Source organism: Artemia franciscana, chromosome 21, assembly GCF_032884065.1.
Source record: "Artemia franciscana chromosome 21, ASM3288406v1, whole genome shotgun sequence".
Lineage (NCBI taxonomy): Eukaryota > Metazoa > Arthropoda > Branchiopoda > Anostraca > Artemiidae > Artemia > Artemia franciscana.
The window spans coordinates 33,529,232-33,547,647 of record NC_088883.1 but is presented as its reverse complement, the minus strand read 5'-3'; the positions used below and the strand labels follow the sequence as shown (position 1 = coordinate 33,547,647).

General features: G+C 33.9%; 1 protein-coding gene and 1 long non-coding RNA gene across 6 annotated transcripts in view; one reads left to right on the top strand and one right to left on the bottom strand.

Annotated features, from left to right (window-relative positions):
* The window catches only part of LOC136040958 (V-type proton ATPase subunit E-like), a 98,275-nt gene extending 91,678 nt beyond the window's left edge, over window positions 1–6,597 (top strand). For all 5 annotated transcript variants that reach the window (XM_065725411.1, XM_065725414.1, XM_065725413.1 and 2 more), the window contains 2 exons: window positions 2,876–3,027; window positions 6,273–6,597. In XM_065725411.1, coding sequence (XP_065581483.1) covers window positions 2,876–3,027; window positions 6,273–6,423 — 303 coding nt within the window. In that variant the 3' untranslated portion in view covers window positions 6,424–6,597. The remainder of the gene's footprint in view (window positions 1–2,875; window positions 3,028–6,272) is intronic.
* LOC136040961 (uncharacterized) overlaps window positions 1–18,416 on the bottom strand; it is a 289,351-nt gene that overhangs the window by 123,869 nt on the left and 147,066 nt on the right. The gene's annotated exons all lie outside the window — the stretch shown is intronic.

The window sequence follows — 18,416 nt, the reverse complement described above, 5'->3', positions numbered from 1 at the left end:
AGAGCGGCAAGGAGACTTCAGACATTATGTTTAGGGAAAGAGATAAAAGAGTCAAAATTTTTTTTTCTCCTAAATATCAGTTCGTCTGAAAAGGACCAACCGTTTTATTTTATAACATGAAATTTATATCTGTAAGTGACTTGATCAAGGGGGTCCTTATGTACAGAAAAAACTTGAAAATTAGTTTATTTTGCTCAAAAAAGGGGCTCAGATCTTATTTTCTCGATCAACTAGGATTCATAATACTTCTATTCAGCCCGGTTACTTGACTTTGAGTGTTTTTGATTATTCCAGACCACAAGACTAAAAGATTCGAGAGACACAAAGCGAGGCATTAGATTTTATATCTCCAATCGGTTGGATGCGTCCTACCCGAGTGGTTAGCGTGCTAGACTTGAAATCCCGATTACAGGGGTCTTAGTCTTTGTGTCGCTGGTTATTCGGTTCGGAACGGGGTCAATGGTGTTACTCTGTAAGCTTAGCCAGAGTCGACCAGATTCTTAATGACTGGATAAATCTGGGGCAAACACGGGAAGCGTCGGATGATCTGCCCCCAACCATGCATTGCACTCCCGCTCGAAGGCAGACAATCAGGAGATCGGTACCTGCGCTACTCAGACCATTGGTCAGCATGAGAAAAAGAGACCGGTTTGAGAATGGTATTCATGTGTTTATTGATTTTTTTTTTCAGAAAATAAATTTGAGAGTAATTTTGGCTGTATCAGGTCGTTACGTCCGAATATGGGTCCAAAATTCTGTTAATCTCTGACAGGCTTCTAACTTACAGGTCTGGAGTAGGTAGATCTCTATGAAAACAAAAATATTTCGAAGATCGGTTGTATTAACATGTGACACTTGAAACTGGGCATAAATAAATGACTAAACGAAAATAGGAGGAAAATAATATTTCCAAAAAAAGGGTTGTACCCGATCCGTGAAACCCTAAAATTAGCTGTACATTGTTTTGTTCTTAATGGGTGAAACTTTCAGGGTGATTAGACTGGACCAAGGAACCTTAATGAGGACAATTAATTTTGGAAGAAAATATGGTCATATCCATATTTGGCACGAAAAAGCTGAATTTTTACACGCTAACAAGCCTTAAAATTTCAGAAACTTCATTTAAGTATCCCTATTTTCTCGATCCCTCCCTCTAAAAAAAATATTATATAGTACTGATATTTACTGGGTTATTGGTGACCCCTCGGGTGTGTTTAAATGGTGTCAAGTTGTCCTCCGTTGTCCTTTCCATACTGAGAACCTCAACCGTGAACTTCAGACCGTTAATACTTGTCCCTCAAAAGAAAGGGGAGAGTCACCCATCACCTGCCAGCCATCAGCGACAAGGGGTGTTTCAAACGAGGACTTTCTCCCCTCGGATTGTTCCTAAAGGAGTGTTTCTTGCTTCACGGTTGGCACTTCACATGTAATGGGGGATTGAACACCCCGTGCATGATTTTGGAAGCCACTACTGGCTTCAGTCCATCCGATCTCGGTAGCACCCCAAGAAAATACCTTACCTCATGGTAAGACACTAAACAGGACGGCCAGTGATTTAAATTAGTATTCAAAGGCCCCTGTATGTACCTACCACTGGTTTAACTAGCATAGAAATATATTGAATGTAAATTATAGATCAAAATTTTGACTGGATATCAACTTAATTTAAGCCAAAAAACTGAAAAATAAAATTGTACATTTCAATATAAACCAGTAATAAAATTATATCAATAAAAAATAGACTGAAGTTGATTTAATAGAAACGTTTTCCAAAAAAGAAGCTATTCAAAAGAAGCAAAGAGCCATATTAAAATATGAGACGAGCAGAAATAAAGTCATAAATCATTTTAACTTTAAAAAACAGAAATTACTATCATTGAATAAAATGAAACCCAAAACGAACATATATTGAAATAAACGCACATATTAAACATAAAATGTTTTAGAACCCGAAACAGAAACCCAAAAACATTAAAACATCAAACAAACAAAAATTACCATTGGGGCTACCATCCCCTAAACCTTCTAAAGGCCAGAGCATAATTTGCTCCATACTGAAAAAGTAAATTTCTTTGATGATTATAACATAGCAAAATCAAAATTGCTGAGACTTCTAGGTACTAACATAATTATATATTAAACAATCAGTGTATGTTCATTCGTTTTTTCAAGTAGTGTTGATTGTTATTAGTTATTTCTTTTGTTATTGTTAATATTTTTGACGAATATAACCACATTTTCCAAAATAAATATCGTTTTCTGTAAAACTCAAATGACACCCAAGCTATGAAACGGAGGGGGGTGCCACACTTAATGATAAATCTTGATTAGTCTTGGGATGTTGTTTTTGTTGTTGTGTTTCTGTTGATATTTGAAGAAATGGAAAAAAAGTGTTCCTCAGAATAAAAATCGTTTTCACTAAGCAAACGAAGCTTTGAGGAGGTTTAAGGACCTGTAGCCCTACCTCTATGTGTGGTAATTTATGTTCATTTTAAGTTTAACTTGATTTTTCATTTTAATACCTTGTCGTTTTGGGATTTATTCATGTATAGTATCTATTAACTTCATGTTTGATTTGATTTTTCATTTCCAGTTCTGTTTGTTCTGAGTTTCATTTATTTCTGTTCGTTTCAGGTTGAGTCATAATGACAATATTTCTTCTCCTTATATGTTTTAATATAGCCTATTTGCTTTTCTTGGAAAAACTTCTTTTTTTTGAAAGCGCTTTTTAAATTAAATTTTTGAGTAAAAAGCAAACTGAAATTAGGAAGTTTCAGCGCAGTCACCCTCTGTCTAAATATTCGAAAGAAGAAATAAAAAAAAATATTCTACAAACTGTTAAATAAATTTTATTACTTTTTTGGGTTATTTCCAGCTCATGGAGGCAACTGTAGCTCTCCGCTGTCGTGAAGTTGATGTTTCACTCGTTCAACGTGCAGTTCCAGATGCTATTAAAGTGTATAAGCAGGCAACGTCAAAAGAAGCAGTTATCAAGATCGACACGGAATGTTTTCTGCCAACTGGAACGTAAGGCATTTACATTTCCAGCTGGCTCTTAAACTTATTTTTTAAACCAATAATATTTCCTCAACATCAAAATTGTTTTAATAGTTTTTTTTTAAATGATATATATTTGGCAGTCATGTATTTATCATGGGGGTCCTCAGAAAATTACCCTGTGGAAAATTATTGAGTCACTTGACTTAAGACTCTTGCCGCATGATACGTGGCGTTGAGAGTGTAGGGATCCACTCCAGGTGGATCGTTCTGCTGCTATGAAAGTGGTCTGCTGCAATGTCGGCCATGTTTAGAAACTTCTGTAGGTTGTCCTTCCACCTGGTCCGAGGTCTACCCCTCGGGTAGGACCAGCCATGGCATTTGGGTTTAAAATCATATATGATTCTAACAGTGGCTGTCAGTGGTATCCGAAGGAGATTCCCAAACCGTTTGGGAGTCCGCTCGAGTATTTGAGTTGATATTGGAACTTGGTGGGTAAATGCAAGGAGCCATTCACACAAAATCGTCCCATCAGAACCCCTCGATTTGACGGAGTTGTTTAATCTGGAAGGCGTCTATCGTGCTGGAAATTCCCCCTTGGGAAAATCCTCCCGTGGAAAATTTTGAACACCCACGGAGAAAATACAACTTTAAAAAAAAGAACTAGAGCTCCCAATTTTCGAACGAATGAGCATCCTCCGAAGTTTCTATGACTACGAGGGGGAGGTTGGTGATGAAGAGGGGAACTTCAATCCCATACGGAGTAATTTCTGCCCATTTTTGGTTTAATGTTACTCTTTTCTTTCATAATAACGGAGGAGACCAGAAATATTGCCGCAAAATCAAGAGGTATTATGTATCAATTTCTACCTTCACTCCGCTTCCTTAGCATTCTGTATTTATCTGAAGACTTAATGAGATTTAGAATATTTTAGCATTTAAATGCACACTTTAAGGCGTCTGCCCCCTCCCTTACTGCGAAACTACTGAACCCTTCTAGGGGTTTCAAGTTCTCATCTACAGAAATTTGGAATTTTGTTTTTTTTCTAACTTTTAGATTGATTCCCTGTTATTCATTTTGTCTGTTGTTGTTTTTTCCACACTTTTATGTTTTTTTATTCTTCCAATTGTATCTTTATTTCTTTTGCTTTCCATGTTGTCTGTTTGTGTGTTTTATTTTTAACGGTTTGTTTCGTTCCATTTTTGCTAAGGAAATTTGATGAATTGTTAAGTTCCATTCTTTTTTTTTGTTACATGTTAAATTTCGTTAAAAAGGTAGACTTCTGGTTCTTTTGTTATCCCTTAGGACATCTGATCGACATTTCGATGTACCTACTTCATACTTTTTCTGTAGATGCTTACTTTTTCATGTGGGGGAATTTTCCCTGGGGGGGGGGTATCCCGGGAATGGGGAACAACCAGCGGGATTTATCTTAAGTGTTGTTCGAGATACATATACAATGCCTAAACAAAATTCTAATTTTTAGAAGTAGCTTTTTAAACGCGACAAATTAAATGATTTTTTTTTTATTGGCAAGTTGTGACAGTTAAAGTGATGAAGAGGTTCGTAAATACGTTCTTGAGACCACGGTGGTTGGCGCACCACAAGGACGATAAAAAACATGATTAAGTTGGTTAATTTTCAGCTAGTAAATAAAATGAAAAGCCAAAGCAGATATTTTGATCAACATTTCGTTAAGCCGTCCTGGGCGCTTAAAAAAGGAAAGGATAAACTAAAAAAAAAGGTTTAAGTTTAGTGCATTGAACCAGAGAGGTGGGTTTCTCTAACTTTAGACAGAATAAAAATTTAGCAACATTGAAATATGAATTTGAAAGAAATAGATTATCAGAAGAAAAAATTATCAGAGAACATAAATTTTATCAAGTTTTAACGTTTTTGTCTAAACATTTTTATAAGAAAATTTTTCTTCTTTTTTCCCTTTTAACTCTCTCAGTAAAAGTAAAAAAAGATCTGAGGGCTCTACGGCAATCAGGTTTTGTCTGGAATTTTGTAATTTGTAAATGTTTTTTTTTTTTGTATTTATTTGTTCTTATGTACTTTGCGTTTCTTTTTGCATTTGTTATTGATTACTCTTGTAACTTTGTTTCCTGGCTTCGAAAATTACCATGATTCTTTTTTGTATAATCATATCTGAAATTAGTCTCTTATTTCTTTCCTTTCATTTTTTTTCTGCTTAGATAAAAAAAAGTCTATTTAAAACTAAATTGCTATTTTTGACCTATATACTGAATGTGTAACCCACATTTGTGATGCTATAGCAAGGGATTTATTCTTGTCCATGTTCTTTTGCAACTATTTGTTTGATGTTTTATTCCTCCAGGATCGAGTTTTTATTTCTTAACGTCTGACGAAAAAAATAATAATATATAATTAAAAAAATAATCGAGAAAACGAGGATAATATCAGGTCATGTAAATGGCTGTGAGGGTAAGTGGCTAATGTTACCCTCGTTTTCTCGGTTATTTTCTAACTATATTGTCCTCTTTTTGTCAAACATCATGGATAGCCAGAGTGGTTCGCCTTATCTAGATTGGTGGCTAAATGCAACTGCAAACTTCAGTCTGTTCGTCTTCACATCTCAGCTCCTACATTTTTTTTTTACGTCTTTCTTTTATACAATAGTCGTTTTTGTGATTGTCTGTGTCGCATATTTGTATAGATTTCTTTTATAGTTCTCCTGTTTCTTTTAATTGTCTCCCTATTTCACTTTTTGTTATAGTTTATCTTTGTAAGATAATAGTAAGAAAAAAAGAAGGTAAACAGTTAACCTTGCAATTCAAGGATACAATTCCATATATCCAGCCAATAAATAAGGTCGAAGGCAGGAAAGACAGGGGGAATGAGAGGTAATTGCCCCCTCTTTAGAATTTTCTGCCCTCCCTAGATTTTGAAAAGTACATTTTGTGCCCCCTTTAATTTTCGCTAATTGATGCCCTGGGTCTAAGTCGCACATCCTTTATTTGTAAGTATACCACAATTAATGATAAACAAATGTGTTTGTGTGTGTGTGCGGGGGGGGGTCATTCAAAATTCTAAGAAGTAAGATAATAAACACGAAAATTGGTTAAGAATAGGGAATGAAATAAAACAGAGAGAGTAGTAAAGAGAAAATTGATGGAAAGGCGAAAAGAAATGACCATTTGTAATTATTTGGCATTTAATAAGTAAAAATAATCACATTCTTCAATAAATAAAAATAATCAAATTCATGAATCATTTCTTGAAAATAATCAAACCATCCGAACTCTTTCAGGTTTGGTGGAGTTGAACTTTCGGCTATGCGTGGCCGTATCAGGGTCGTCAATACTCTAGAAACTCGTCTAGATATGATTGCGCAACAATTGCTACCAGATATCCGAAATACGTTATTTGGCAGAAACCCAAACAGAAGATTCCTTGACTGAAAAGACACGTGATTGTCAGTCAAACAATATTTAGGCCAAGTTCCCTTCAGTTGTTGAAAGTTTTAAAACAATGGTCTAACGAGTTGATTTAATTCATTGTGGTGTTCATGTTTTTCTTTTTTTAATTTTCTTTTGTTTTTCGACAGATAATAAATGTTTGCGTGTATCAAATAATTATATAATTGTTTAATTTTATCCAGTAAATTTTGTAATTCTGAAAATGATGCAAATCAAATCTTCAGGCTTCATCAGTTTTACCCTAGGTTCATACGACTGTATTTCGGTGTGTCATCGGATTTTGTCTGTTTTATCCTGTATCCTGAATGAACCGATTTCATGAACGGTTTCATTTTTACTGCTTTTACTGAGAGTAACACCTAAGCTAGCCATATTGTTGCCAAGGCCGTTTCCAAGATTTTTGTTCGGGGAAATTACCCCAAAAGGATGGGTAGGATATACAAGACTGGAGTCGTTCAGGTGTTTTTTTTCTGGGCCTTCTTTTCCTCATAAGCTTCTTTTTACTTCTATCTACGGAAGGGAAACCCTGCTCAAACGACCTCATAGCACCACCAAGGTAGACCTTTCACAAATTCACCTAATCGGAACCATAACTACGACCAATATGCCAGGATAATCATGGAAATGGTGTTCCTCGAGGACTGGAATCTGAGCAATAGATTCTTGGTTTTTTATTTTTGGCTGGCCTGTTAAACCTTCTTCCTGCTATGTGGTTTTATTATCGATTACCTCTTCATCATACTACAACATTTGCAGCCACGAATATATATTGATTTGGAGGTAATAGTCCTGAGACTCGTTGTGCAGAACATCAAATCTTGTTCATAGGAGTGAATTATAACTTTATGGACACTCTGTCGCGGCTGCAATGGGCCTGAGCTTGCAAAAAGCCTTCCCGCAACTTAGGTCCTAGAGACGCTGTCCAGTTGTAGGGTGGCTTAAGACTTGAGAAGTTAATGGTCACTAGTGGGACGGTTTCCTTTTCTTTAGGCCCTGCCACTTCCATTGTTTTAAAAAGTCTATCAATTTCGCCGTACAACGCTACCTCATTTGAGAGGCAACTATCATAATGACATTTTTACAGACAAATTTAGACATTTTAAGATGAATTTTACCGACAAATTTAGAAATTTTTGGATGAACTTGTCAGGAGTTTAAATCATTTCCCAGGATTTCGAAAATTGCATTAGACGACAAGGGATTTATTTATTCAGGTAAAAACGATAGAGCAAACTCAAGATGAGTAGGGAAGCTTCTACGTCTTGTTTGGGCTGGGAAAGGTTTAACTAATACGATTTTAGTTGTGCACTACGATTAAGAAGCACAAGATACTGCTCATAGTGGTATAGGCTGTCCCCTCAGTAAGGAGAAGGATGCAGATTTGGAATATTTTTCCCGGATTATTCTGTATTTATGCTGTAGTTATTAAAGTCGGAAATCTGGCGTTGACCGCTTTCTCGAGGGCGGATCTTTCAGTTATTTTGGGAAAATTTGAGTTCAAGATAGTGAGCTGAAGAGAACTGGAGCATCTATGAATATGCCATTTAGCTAGTTATCATTGTAATTTAGTCATCTCTCGAGAACAATCAACCAGGGAATAATTTCCAGCATTTTTATTGAGGAGAAGAGGGGTCACATATCCCGAAAGTCAAGGGGTACGGGATATATGATAATTTTTTCTTTGCATGATTGGTTGGTTTCTGATTTCATGGGAAAATACTTGCAAAGGATTGTCTTGGTGCTTCCTTTTCATTTCCATTCTTCCAAGTAGAAACCCAACAACAATAACTGGAAGTGGTGTGAATAGATGTATGCTTTGAAAGAAGGAAAACTTATCCAATTGAGGTATATTTTGTCTAGATTAGGTATTTTTCGCTTCATAATTTTTTTGTTAATGATTTACTTATGATATTCGTAGATATTTTTGGGGTATATTGCCCTTGGGGGTTTGAAATAAAGTGATCGAGCTGTACATACTCCTGTAGAAGCGACTGACTGGAGACAGCACTGACTTGAAAGAATTCTACACACATTTGCAGCACCAAATAAACACAATCCCACGTATAAACCTGATGTTTTATTAGAGACTTTATTACTATAGTTGGAATAAATGTAGATAGACGTTTCTCAAACTTAGTCCAATATGATACTTGGAAGGAAAATAGTAATGGTAGTAACAGACGGCAACAATTTTCATAAAATGACCACCGCGAAATTCGGCTTCGCGCAGATGCCTGATTTTAAGGCATCATATCATAGGCAGAGCAATAGTACTGCCTAAGTAATGAGCGAAGTGGGCATAATGTATCATTTAATTTTTTTAACCAAGGCAATTGGTATAGAAGGAGCTGTAGGACTGAATATACACAGTCTCTTGCTTAAATGTGATACTTTTATTTGGAGGCTTTAATACTACAATTGGAACAAAATTTAGATAGATGTTATCCAACCTTAGTCCAATGTGAAACAGGAAAGAAAATAGCAACGATCGTAATATTCTACAACAATTTTCATGAAAGGACCTCTGCGCGGAGGCTCACGAAATAATGAAGGTATCATATCCTCCAAAAAATAATGATTACCAATTAGTAGTGTCCATAGTTAATTTAAATTTGACATTTAGGCAGAATAACTACTTATCATGCGGTTATGATGTTGATAGACTTCAGGATCAATATTTGAGTAGAACTTCCGGGGAGATAAATGGATGGAAAATTGGAGACTTCAGAATTTAATAATGGGAAAGGTAGATGGGATGATTTTAGGAAAATAGGCAGCGGAAGACCATGAAAAGTGGGGAAGTTAAAAATTGCGGCTGGGGATATTAGCTATGGAAAAAGAGAAAAAAGTTCTGCGTAAGGATGCAGATCTTACGAAACAGATCTGCTGAAAATATGAGGGAAGTAGAGAAAACACTAAACGGCGAACTAAGGAGATGTGAAGTGGAGGAACCGGATAAAATTGCCGAGGAGCCGGAAGATGCTAGACAGCATTATAAAGATATTAAACAAATTTAAAACTACAAAATACGGGGGGGGGGGTAATTTTCTTTCGAGTACTAAGGTCTTTAGGCATGCGGTGTTGATAAACGCCATGGCATTACTTTCCGACATCGGGCATAACTTATTTTCTTAGAATGACTGTCGTATATATTTTTATGAATTAATAAAAGGAATTCTGTAATCTAAGTTGAACAGAAAAACTGTTTTTACTATTCGCAAGCACGATAAATTTAAATCCCGACAACCGTGTACTTGATTCAACAAAATTGAAACCGAACTTAACTTTTCAACAACATTCTGACGAGGGCCGAATTTAAAGCTTTGACACGCCTAAGCCCAAGCATTTTTGCGAGATTTTCGGGGAAATCCCCGAAAATTCAGGGATAGTAGAAACACAGAACAGAACTCAACTGATGAACCGAAAGTAATGAAAGAGAAGTGATACCGAACTCTCAGCTGCCATTCTTGGGGGACATCTGGCAGTTTATAAGTGGCCACGAAATTCCTGTGTTGTTTTAAAATCGATTTTCTGTGAAGTGGCAACACGGTGGCGGAGTACACCTTGCACTTTGACGATTTATCACATTGCTCCAGTTTTTGTTAAAAACAACCGCTCAGTAATAATTTATTGCGCCCCTAGGCCCGGCTCTATTAGTGAATCCTGACCTGAACATGCGCAGAAGTAATTAATTTTGACTAATGAATTAGGGTCTAGTATCCAAAGTAATCCCAAAACAAGTGTTTAAAAATATAACAGGTGTAAATTTTTGTTGTTTAAACTGAGGTAAATTTATATTTCTTCAAATAAATGAATAAGTAAATTTTAATGGTTCTCGGGAGTAGTAGTGTCTACTGTTTTAAATGTCCAATGACGAATTTCGTAAAGTTACGGAAATAAAATTTACTCGTCCGAAAAGCGATACATAATTCTGGGCATAAACGCCTGGGGGAGGGAGGGAGGGATTAAACCTATTTTACGGAATGCCAAGATTTTTCAACGTATCCCTACATTTTAAATATTTGAATTTACCCCCTTCCCTTCCAAAATGTCAGAACCCTTACGCAAGGGCGTAGCCAGGATTTTTGTTCAGGGGGTATTTTCCAAAAGGAGGGGTAGCTAAAAAAAACGCACAAATATTAGTTTATATGCATTTTTACTACGTTTTTAAAAGTCGAACACAATATTGAAGGGGGAGGGCGTCAAATCCAGTAGCCCCCCTGGAAACGGCCTTACCCCTTAGTATATAAATACTTGCATTCTCTAATAAATTTTCTACACAAGCACTAATCTAAGAAACGAGACAGACACCATTACAAATTTTATTTCTACATAATAAACAAAAATTTTTTAACATTAATACTAATTAACTAAATTAACTAATTAATTAATATTAACATACAATAAAAACAAAACAACATTAATGACTGGCAATATCACAATCTAATAAGGGTAGGATTAAACAATAAAATAAAACATTGATCCTAATCCTATTCCCCAAAATTAAGGTACTAAAGCCCATGATTAATTGAATCCTAATGCATTTCGAAATAATGTATTGTCACGATCAACTATATCCGGATTGGAGATTATTCAAGCAATCCGAATTTGAAGATTAGAATTTATAGTAGATTGAACTCCAATCTCTTTTCAGCCTTACTGGCGCTAACAACGATTAACTCATTATTATCTTCTTAGCCACATAATCGGCATAAAATTCTGTTCCTTTCGCTGTTGCTCTAGTCAATAAATGATTCATAATCAAGTTAGTTATAAAATATTATGCTCTTCATAACTTAGATCTGTATAAAAAGGAAGAGAGAAGGGAAGGGGTATACAGTAATATTAGAAAATTGATGCAGAAAAAAAAGTACCCAAACCTGCCCCTGACTCATTCTAAAAACACCTTGTAAAGCTAGGTTCTGAGACAAGTTGAATTTTATTCCGGTAGCCCGATTTCATGTCGCACAGTAAGAAAAGAAAGTTTCAATCTACGTGAATATTCGGTCCGTTTCTATTTCGAATGAAAATTCGAAATAGAAACGAATTTCGAAGGGTCATTGAGCCCTTTGGGATATTTTTTGTTTATAAATGGATGGATATTGATAATAAAAGGAACTTGAACTTGAATCAAAATTGTAAAATTCGTTATTCGGGCCGACAAAGCAATGGTAAAAATACAGTATCAATTTTTTCATTATTATTATTTATTTTTTTTTAATAAATTTTTTGAATTTTTATTTTTATATCACTGTTAATTGAGTACGCATACTGTTTCACATTTACTGCACCCACTATACAATATTATCATTATTATTTTGTATTATTTCTTAGTTTTTAGCTGTAATTTTTAAATAGTCATTCAAATCGTGTACTGTAGCAGCATTGTAGATTGATTCTTGCTTGGCAACGCAGAGCCTAGGGTTTGATACCAGCAGAAATGGATTGAACCAAATAACAAATTGCAAGTGTCACCAGGCAAATTTTTGAAGAAGTATTCCTAAGTCCTCCCACTGAAATTGTAGTATCCCATCACACTGGAAAAAAAGTTCACCTTCCGCTTTTACAATTTAGGTTAATTTTGTAGCACAACAGCAAATTGTAATTTTGGTCATTGGACCATCCCAATTTAACTGCAGCGCCATCCCGCTGCCAAACACCCATACTAGTTTTTGGCTAAAAATTATCACGAAAGAATTGTTTTCGTCTTTAGAAGAACTTTTGGAATGACAAAGAAGAATTTATTTTTTCCCAAAATGTCTCTAGAAATACTGCTATTTTATACTATTGTCTTTTGCTAATTTCCTTACATACCTATTAATTAGTATTACTGAATTATTATTTAAAAATTACTTTTATTTCATAGTTGCTCTTCTTATTTTAATATTAATTCAAATAAGTTATAAAAGTTGGATTTATTGATTTTTTAAGCCTTTTTAAGTTTCTTTAGTTCATCTAACTTTTGGCTATAATTAAACGAAAAAGACAGGAAATCTCAATCTGTGTACCCACACCTGGCAGCAAGGGTGTATCCAGGATCTTCCTTCGAGGGGGGGGGAGGTACAAAAAAGTTTAAAAAACACGCTGAAAATTAGTTTTTTGTACGTTTCTTATTCCGTTTTTACGAATCGGGGTAAAATTTCGGATGGAAGGGGGTTCAAACTCCATAACCTCCACTTCTGGATACGGCCTTGCCTTGCTCAGCAGGAAATTATATCTCAGTTCAAAAATTTAGGCAGTGTTTCGAATTTGCTGGCGATTTGCTATTGGCCAAAACAGGCACTTCAAACCTTATGTTTTATATTGACTTAATAGAAAGTATAATAGTTTAATATTAATAAATTCATTAATACAAAGTTTACGATCACCTAAATTAAAAATGAGATCAATAAGGGGATAAGTTTTAACTATGTAAGGATTCCTTTGTTTGGCCCTTCGAAAATAAATCATCAGAATTTGGGCATGTATGGGAAAAAATCCTCAAAGCTCAGAATTTGGGCGTGTATGGAAAAAAATCTTCAGCATTTGGGCGTATATGAAAAAAATTGTCAGAATTCAGAAATCGGGCGCATATGAAAAAAATCGGTAGAATTGAGGCGTATATGGAAAATAAATTGTCAGAGCTTAGAAAAAAAAAATGAAAGAAAACTGTCAGAACTCAGAAGGACGCATATGAAAAAAATCTTCAGAATTTGAGCGCATATAAAAAAAAAAATTGTAAGAATTTGGATGTATATATATAAAAAAAAAAAAAAATGTCAGAACTCAGAGTTTGGGCACATACAAAAAAAAAAAAATCTTCAGAATTTGGCTGTATATGGAAAAAAAAATCGCCAGAACTTAAAAAAAAACTGTCAGAACTGACAAATTGAGCGCATATGGAAAAAAATCTTCAGAATTTGAGCGCATATAAAAAAAATTGTTTGAATTTGGCCGTATATGGGAAAAAAACGCCAGAACTCAGAATTTGGACGCATATGGAAAAAAACAAACAAAAAACAACAGAATTTTGGCGTAAATGGCAAAAAAAAAATCACCAGAGCTTAGAATTTGGGCACATATGAAAAAAATCGTCAGAATTTGGGTGTATGGACCCCCAAATCCTACCTGTGTATGTATCTTTTCACCCAAAATCTTTGTCAGAAGAAGGGGTCTTAAAAATACTAGAGGACTATTTGTAAAATTACAACTAATTTTTGTAGAGCAGTGAATAGATAAGAGATAAAATAGATTAAAGGAGAAATAAAAGTTTGAATGGTAACAAAACAGAAAAAATATAGAATAAGGACGAGAAATGTTGGGTGGTAATATAGGCGAAATCCTAGGATATAGCGAAGGTGGTCCGTCCACAAGCAAAATAATGCTGCTATTTGATTAGATAAAATCCTGAAGTAAAAAGTTAAGACAAATATAGAAAGACATAAAACTGAAGTCATTTTGGACTGAAGGTAAAAAACAGTCCAAAGTCCACATTCTGGACTGTAGACAAAAATTAGCTTCGAAGAAAAATATACTCGAGTCTCGACTTTTTCTTCTTCTTCTGAAATAGAAGAAATAAATAAAACAATTTAATGGATCGAGAAGGTTAATAAGTCGATTATTTATGAAAAATGTAGCTAGATTTCGTCCTCTAGAAGAAGAAGCAGATGTAATGACAATACTAAAAAAAAGACAACTTTTGGAATATTTAAAACTGTTTTTTTTGTTACACTAAATCAGTTCCAGAAGTAGGTATTTTAGTTCAATCGTAAATACTATTCAGGCCATAGATGAGCCTTTCAGAGGCAAAATTAGTCAAGTCAGTAAGAGAGAAAAAAAGAAAGAAAATTCAAGGAGAGCACCTATTCCCATTTTTTGAATTAAAAAAAAAAAAAAAAATTAAAATTAGAAAACAGCGGAAAAATTTTAAAAGGAGACACATCATTGGTTTTGATTATTCTACAATTTTTTTTTACCAAGAAATCTCCAGGGTAAGTAGGTGTTCATTGATGTGATTGATTACAGAAATATTCAATAATCCTATTTTTGCATTATTGATGATCTAGTTTAATTAATTAATTAAGCCATGCTTAATTAAAAAATCACTTGTTCAATTATTTGTTTTTTGTAAATTGATGAAAATAAAGTAGTCTATTCTTGAGGAAAATGTTTATTACTATTTTTGGTATAACTCTCATATAATTTGATTGTACAAATGAACACGTACAGTTATTCAAAATTAAAACTCATTTATAAATATTGACACAAAATAATATTTTGTGTCAATGCATTATATTGGTGGTAATTTAGAGAAAAAGATAAAGATACAAAGTTAAGAGTTAGCCATGTGTTAATGGTTAGAATCCAAATTTAAAAGAGGACTTAATAATTTTGGCTTCTGAAAGGCTCAAATACCACAGACCTAAGAGACGTGCTATTTTGGGATAACAAAAAGTTTAAATACGGGATTTGTCTTCAGACGGCTAAGCTTCGAGCTCAGTCTTTGAGAGGTGACGCATTCAGGGAAATTCAAATTTTAGAGCAAGAATGAAGCTTAAAATATACCGTTCTAGTTTTCTCCTATGATAGTATCCAGCCATCCAAGTCCAGGCGTAGTTTTTTTTAGGGGGGGGGGAGGAGAACTATTAGAAAAGCAAACATTTTTTGAAAATTTAAATATATTTTCCGGAAATTAGGATAATTCAAGAATTCAGGGGCGGCCAGTCCCTTCCCCACCCTATGCGTCCATGCTTCCATTATTACTTCTACGCAATTACCAGGAAAATCCAGATAAGCAAAATTCCAAAAAATAGAAATCTCACCTATGTGTTTATGATGTTCAACTATCGCTCAAATTAACTTTATATAAACTGATGCCCAGATTTTAAAATCTCCCGAAATTGTGTAAATGAATTATTTCATTAAAAAATATACGAAAGTTCGGTTTCATTGATAGATCTTCGTAAAGCATAATTTTTGTCTACAGTTCAAAAACTAGTCCATACACCCTATATAAGTAGATTTAAGTCAATTTTTGATCCCAAGGATTCTCTCAGCCACACCCAAATAATATACTGTTTGTGCAATGCCGAAAAGGGGTGCTATCACCATTACTCTGCACCCAGCACCCTTCATGAAAGCAGAAAATCCCTCCTCTCGAACTAATGATCTGAAATAAAAAAAAATATTTAGCAAAAAAAAATTTAAGCAGCATAAAGTATAGCTATATTAAACGCAATGTCAGACAAAGATCATCAGTAGACAAATAACACAATCAAATAACAATAATAATGACAAACTCTCGTGTTTCCACGTTTCGAATACCTAACTTTAAAGACGTTGTGAAACCCGAATTTCACGACGACATTCACGCTAGGTACTCCAAACCGAAAACATGAAAACCACAAAGAAAGATGCAGCAAGTGTAATAAGAGGCCTAAAAATAGAAGACAATAAATTATAATAAATTTGTAAAAAGAAAAGGAAAAGTCCATTCAGCATTCCAATAAAAAATTCTTAAGTTATCTATAAGAAACATATAAATATTTCAAAATATATTCAATTAACTATTCTTTAGATCGAAGACGGAAAAAGTTCTTTTTCCAATAAGAAATTTGACAACCTTTTGTTCTTGAATTAGCTTACGATTTATTAGCTTACGCTTACGTCTAAGCGTAACGCTACGCTTACTTCTTGAATTAGCTTACGATTTATTAGCCTATATTGTTGTATAATAGAAAAATATTGTTGTATAATAAAAAAAAATAGCTTGAAACAAAATAATTTGCCTATTTCCTGAAATTTAAGCCTGGGTCAAAACAAACTTGATTTTTTAGTTATTTTTCATTTTTTTTATAAGTTTCAAGACTTAATACTGTAATTCTTAGACTTAAAGCTGTAGAGACTACAACCACGATGAAGATAACTTGAAGCATTTAATTTAATAATAATTGTTTATAATTTAATAATGATTTAATAATAATGATAACATTTAACTTAAAGCTGTAGATAACTTAAATGACATTGCGAGCACACTTGTCAGCACCAGATAGTATAGTTTTCCTTAAAAAGTGTGGGTGTTTTTGTAAATCAACAGGCTACTAATGTTTGAATTTTTACAAATCTTGACAACGCAAAACACACGGGCAGTGAACGGGGAATATGTTATTCCTTTTTCTGTCCTTTTTATGGGGTCGCCAAGCTCTATGGATTGTTTTTCCCATGGACAATTATATGTTGCATGTTCAAGAGTCGGTAAACCTGACAATCTAAATAAATGACGACACTCAAAGAGAAAGCGACCGGGACAAAAGGAATGTTCGATTAGCAATCAACAAAGCACCGGGACACAGGGAGTATAAATGACGACGACCGGGACACAGGGACATAACTACAAAGGGGACGCCGGGGTGCACAGGGGGATATATAAATGACGATGGCGACTCAGGGAATGGTCGATTAGCAATCACCATCAACAAAGCTCAAGGGCAATCATTAGAATCATGAGGTATAGATCTGAATACGGATTGTTTTCCCATGGACCATTATATGTTGCATGTTCAAGAGTCGGTAAACCTGACAATCTATTTATATGCACAGACAATGGGACAGCAAAGAATGTTGTATATTCGCAAGTTTTACGTAGTTAAAAACATATATATATATATATATATATATATATATATATATATATATATATATATATATATATATATATATATATATATATATATATATATATATATATATATATATATATATATATATATATATATATATATATATATCTATCTATCTATATTCACAGGTGGGACATAGGGACACAACTACAATGGCGCGTAACTAATATGGCGCGTAACGACTTACGCGCGCGGGGGGGCTTGGGGGGGGCGCAAAGCGCCCCCACCAACTAGGTGTTGGGGTGGCGCGAAGCGCCACCCCAACAGCTAGTATATATATATATATATATATATATATATATATATATATATATATATATATATATATATATATATATATATATATATATAGTATATATATATATATATATATATATATATATATATATATATATATATATATGTATATATATATATATATATATATGTATATATATATATATATATATATATATATATATATATATATATATTATATATATATATATATGTATATATATATATATATATATATATATATATATATATATATATATATATATATATATATATATATATATATCTATATATATAAAAATAAGTTGTCTGTCTGTGGATCTGTGGATCAGGTGACGTCATGTTTCTGTGTCGGCTGACGTCATGAAATTAGTTGTCAGGTGACGTCATGTTTCTGTGTCGGCTGACGTCATGAAATTAGTTGTCGTCATTTTTGCTTTGACGGTGACGTCATTCAAGTTATATAAGACATATGTTCACGTAGAAATCTATTAATGTTTAAGTTTACAATGACTGATGAAGATGCTCAAAGAGTCTATGCCAAAAAACTTGCTGCTGATAGTTCCTCGGCACGCTTTCTTTTCTGACTTTCTCTATCAGCAGCAAGTTTTTTGGCATAGACTCTTTGAGCATCTTCATCAGTCATTGTAAACTTATACATTAATAGATTTCTACGTGAACATATGTCTTATATAACTTGAATGACGTCACCGTCAAAGCAAAAATGACGGCAACTAATTTCATGACTTAATTTCAGAACTTAATTTCTGTGTTGACTGACGTCATGAAATTAGTTGTCGTCATTTTTGTTATGACGATGCTTAGTATATTGTAAAACACATTAATTTGGTTAATAATATACCATTTAAAACACCAAAATGAACATGCTGGAGTAGTCACTCGGTGAGAGAGGGTGTCAGAACGGAGAATGAAGGTCCCAGGTTCAAATCCTGGTTAGGCTAAAAAAGGTAAAAATCTAAAAACTAAAAAAAAACTGAAAAAACTAAAAAAGGCAAAAACTACAAAAAAAACTAAAAACTA